The sequence below is a fragment of the Castor canadensis genome, chromosome 6, assembly GCF_047511655.1.
Source record: "Castor canadensis chromosome 6, mCasCan1.hap1v2, whole genome shotgun sequence".
Lineage (NCBI taxonomy): Eukaryota > Metazoa > Chordata > Mammalia > Rodentia > Castoridae > Castor > Castor canadensis.
Window position 1 is genome coordinate 37,155,002 of NC_133391.1, and position 3,095 is coordinate 37,158,096.

Below are 3,095 nucleotides of genomic sequence, written 5' to 3' on the forward strand. Positions count from 1 at the left end.
AGTCCAGGCCTCGGCCGGCCGGAACTCGGAGGGCGGGTCTTGTGGCTGGGGGAGGCGTGGACAAGGCGGGCCCTGCGCCCAAAGCTACCTGGGTAAAGCCCAAGATGGCTGCCTCCGTCTCATTACCAGCGTGAGGTCGGCCGGGACTATCTCTTTTGTAATGCTCTTGAAGGCCACGCCGGGTCCTCGTTGTCTGGCTCGTTTGATGTGTAGTTGAGAGTGAGAGACTAGCGCAATGACAGGGGGCCTCTCTTGGGCAAGTAGGAGCCTGTTTGGCTGGGTGCCCTTGGCCTGCAGAAGTTTCTCTCTGGGTAAGTGACTACTGTAGATAGACGCCCCGAGATCCGCTAGTTAGTAAGCAGCGCTGATTCTTTTCTTTTCTACCCAATACTTAGGTGTTCCGGGATTGTCCCGTGTAAGGCTTACCCTTCCTCCCCCCAAAGTGGTCGATCGTTGGAATGAGAAAAGGGCTATGTTCGGAGTATATGACAACATTGGAATCCTGGGTAAGACCTGACCTGCCCCGCCATACGAGTTTCAGAAGCACTGTTTTACTGGAACGTCTATCGTTTTCACTTGTGTAGAGAATGATACCTTCCCAATAATAAAAGCAAGCACTTATATAACTGTTGTCATTGCTTGCGGCACTGTTCTAAGTGCCCCGTGTGTTATCTAATTTAATCCTCACATTAACATTATCACTTTGTAAGTAAGGAAACCGAGAGAACCAAGAGGTTAGGTTAATTTTCCAACACTAGTAAATGGCTGTGTCAGAATTTGAAACCCAAACATACCTGGCTCCAAAGACTTTACTTTTTTTCCCGTCCCCCCTTGTCTCCCCGTTCACAGTACAGAACAGGCACAGGGTCTGGGCCGAGGTGTATATGGAGTAGGTTTACTTTGTCTCCTCTTTTTATGCAGTCAGTGTAAGAACACAGCCTGTGGTAAGCACCAGGAGGCCAAGACTGTGCTCTTGATACCATACTGTCATACCTTATGTATAGGAATATGCAACTGTGATTGAAGTCTTAGCTGGTCTAGGTTGGGTTCTCTTGTCTTGAAACTAGTATGTTCTCTCACATTCTACAGGAAACTTTGAAAAGCACCCCAAAGAACTGATCAAAGGCCCGGTATGGCTTCGAGGCTGGAAAGGGAATGAATTGCAGCGTTGTATCCGAAAGAAGAAGATGGTTGGAAATAGGATGTTCCTTGATGACCTGCACAACCTTAACAAACGTATCAGCTATCTCTACAAACATTTTAACCGACATGGGAAGTACCGGTAGAGAAGAAAACTGGAAACTGGAAGAAGCACATTTATCACCCTGGAGAAGGGGAACAGGACTTTTCCCTATGAGGAAATAATAATAAAATGGGGCTTCCTTGGAATCTGATATTCAAATAACTATTTTCCTCTAAGCGCTGTTTCTACTCATTCCTGTAAACTATAAAGCCTGTCTTGTCTCTAAGTATTAGGGTCTTAGATTTGGACTTCACCACTTGTCCTTTATAGTGTAACTATATGGCTTTTTTAAAAAACAAAAGTTGGTGACAACAGTTTATTGTTGCCACTTTTTGACACCCTGGGATCAAATCCAGGAATTTGCATGAGCTAGGCAAGTGCTCTATCATGATTTTTTAATTGTCCCTTAGTCTTGGTATGTTTGTATTAAAAGGCTTTTGTGTTTTGTTTTGTTTTCAGTACTGGGCATTTAAGTGTTTCTAAAGATCCTTCTATACTGAAATGAAATGTAATAGAAATGAAATGAAATATAATAGAAAAATGGAATTCTACTTTTTATATTACTTTCATCAAAAATATTAGGACCCCCATACTGCATAGTAACTTCTCTTGAGGGTAAATTATAGGAAGAGCAAAAAAGCGTAGAATATCCTACACATTTTAATAGTACCATGTTAGTGAGATAGATGGGGTATGAAGCCTGACTGGTCATAGAGAATCATGTAGGTAGTTTAATATTTCAAAAGCCTGGTCCCAGGCCCTAAGGACTGATCAGTAGAGATTAACTGAGTCATGGGCGTCCATGTAGGTTTTTTGTTGTTACTGTTGTGCTGGGTATTAAACTCATGGCCCTTCCACATGTTAGACAAGTGTTCTACTTGTCTACATACTCCCTCAGGCATGTTTTTATTTATTTATTATTGTGCTGAGGGTATATTGTGACATTTACAAAAGTTCTTACAATATATCATTGCTGAATTTACCCCCTCCATCATTCTCCTTTACCTGTTTTTTTAATAATTAAAAATTATCCATAAATACAATTATAAGAGGGTAATCAGATATCAGATGGAAAGTTTTCTTGCAGCCTCTTCCTTGCACTCAAGTTCCTTTTTAATCTTCATATTTACTGTACATGCACAAGCTTATGTATTTTTTAAAAAGTAACATTTCATACATACATACCTTGGCTTTTTATGTAATAGAACTTGGAGATTGTTTTAAATACTCACATAATGTACCATAATGACTCAGCCAATCCTGTTCTCTTTTTTGGGGAGGGCAGTGCTGGAGTTTGAACTCAGGGCTTCATGATTGCTAGGCAAACGCTCTACCACTTGAGCCACTCCAACAGCACTGCCAGTCCCATTCTTACATTTAGATTGCTTAATCTTTTGCTTTTTTCAGAGTATGACTGCTGTAATTTTAAAAGCCCTAAGAAAGGCAGAGCATGGTGGCTCAAACCTATAATCCTTGCTGATTAGGAGGATTAGGGTTTAAGACCACGTTGGGTAAAAAGTTTTTGAGACCCCCCCCATCTCAAACAATGGCTGGGCATAGTGGTTCATGCCTGTCATCCCAACTATGTAGGAAAGCACAAATAGGATCGAAGTCCAGGCTAGCATGGGCATAAAGCAAGGCCCTATTTCAAAAATAATCAACACAAGCTAGGTGCTGGTGTCACACTTGTAGTAATAGCTACTTAAGAGGCAGAGATCTCAGTTTGAAGTCAGCTGGTGCAAATGGTTCACGAGACTCTTATCAAAAATATCCAACAAAAAAGGGCTAGTGGAGTGGGTCAAGTGGTAGAGCACCTACCTAGCAATCATGAGGCCCTGAGTTCAACCCCCAG

General features: G+C 42.0%; 1 protein-coding gene and 1 non-coding gene across 2 annotated transcripts; one reads left to right on the plus strand and one right to left on the minus strand.

Annotated features, from left to right (window-relative positions):
• Positions 1-71: 71 nt before the first annotated feature.
• Positions 72-1,701, plus strand: Mrpl51 (mitochondrial ribosomal protein L51). Its single transcript, XM_020158203.2, has 3 exons — positions 72-311; positions 396-506; positions 1,090-1,701. The coding sequence occupies exons 1-3, from the start codon at positions 236-238 to the stop codon at positions 1,284-1,286; spliced, it is 384 nt and encodes a 127-aa protein (XP_020013792.1). The 5' UTR covers positions 72-235; the 3' UTR covers positions 1,287-1,701.
• LOC141424518 (small nucleolar RNA SNORA51) lies at positions 830-961 on the minus strand. Its single transcript, XR_012449428.1, has one exon. It is a non-coding gene; the product is annotated as a small nucleolar RNA SNORA51 (small nucleolar RNA).
• Positions 1,702-3,095: the final 1,394 nt, after the last annotated feature.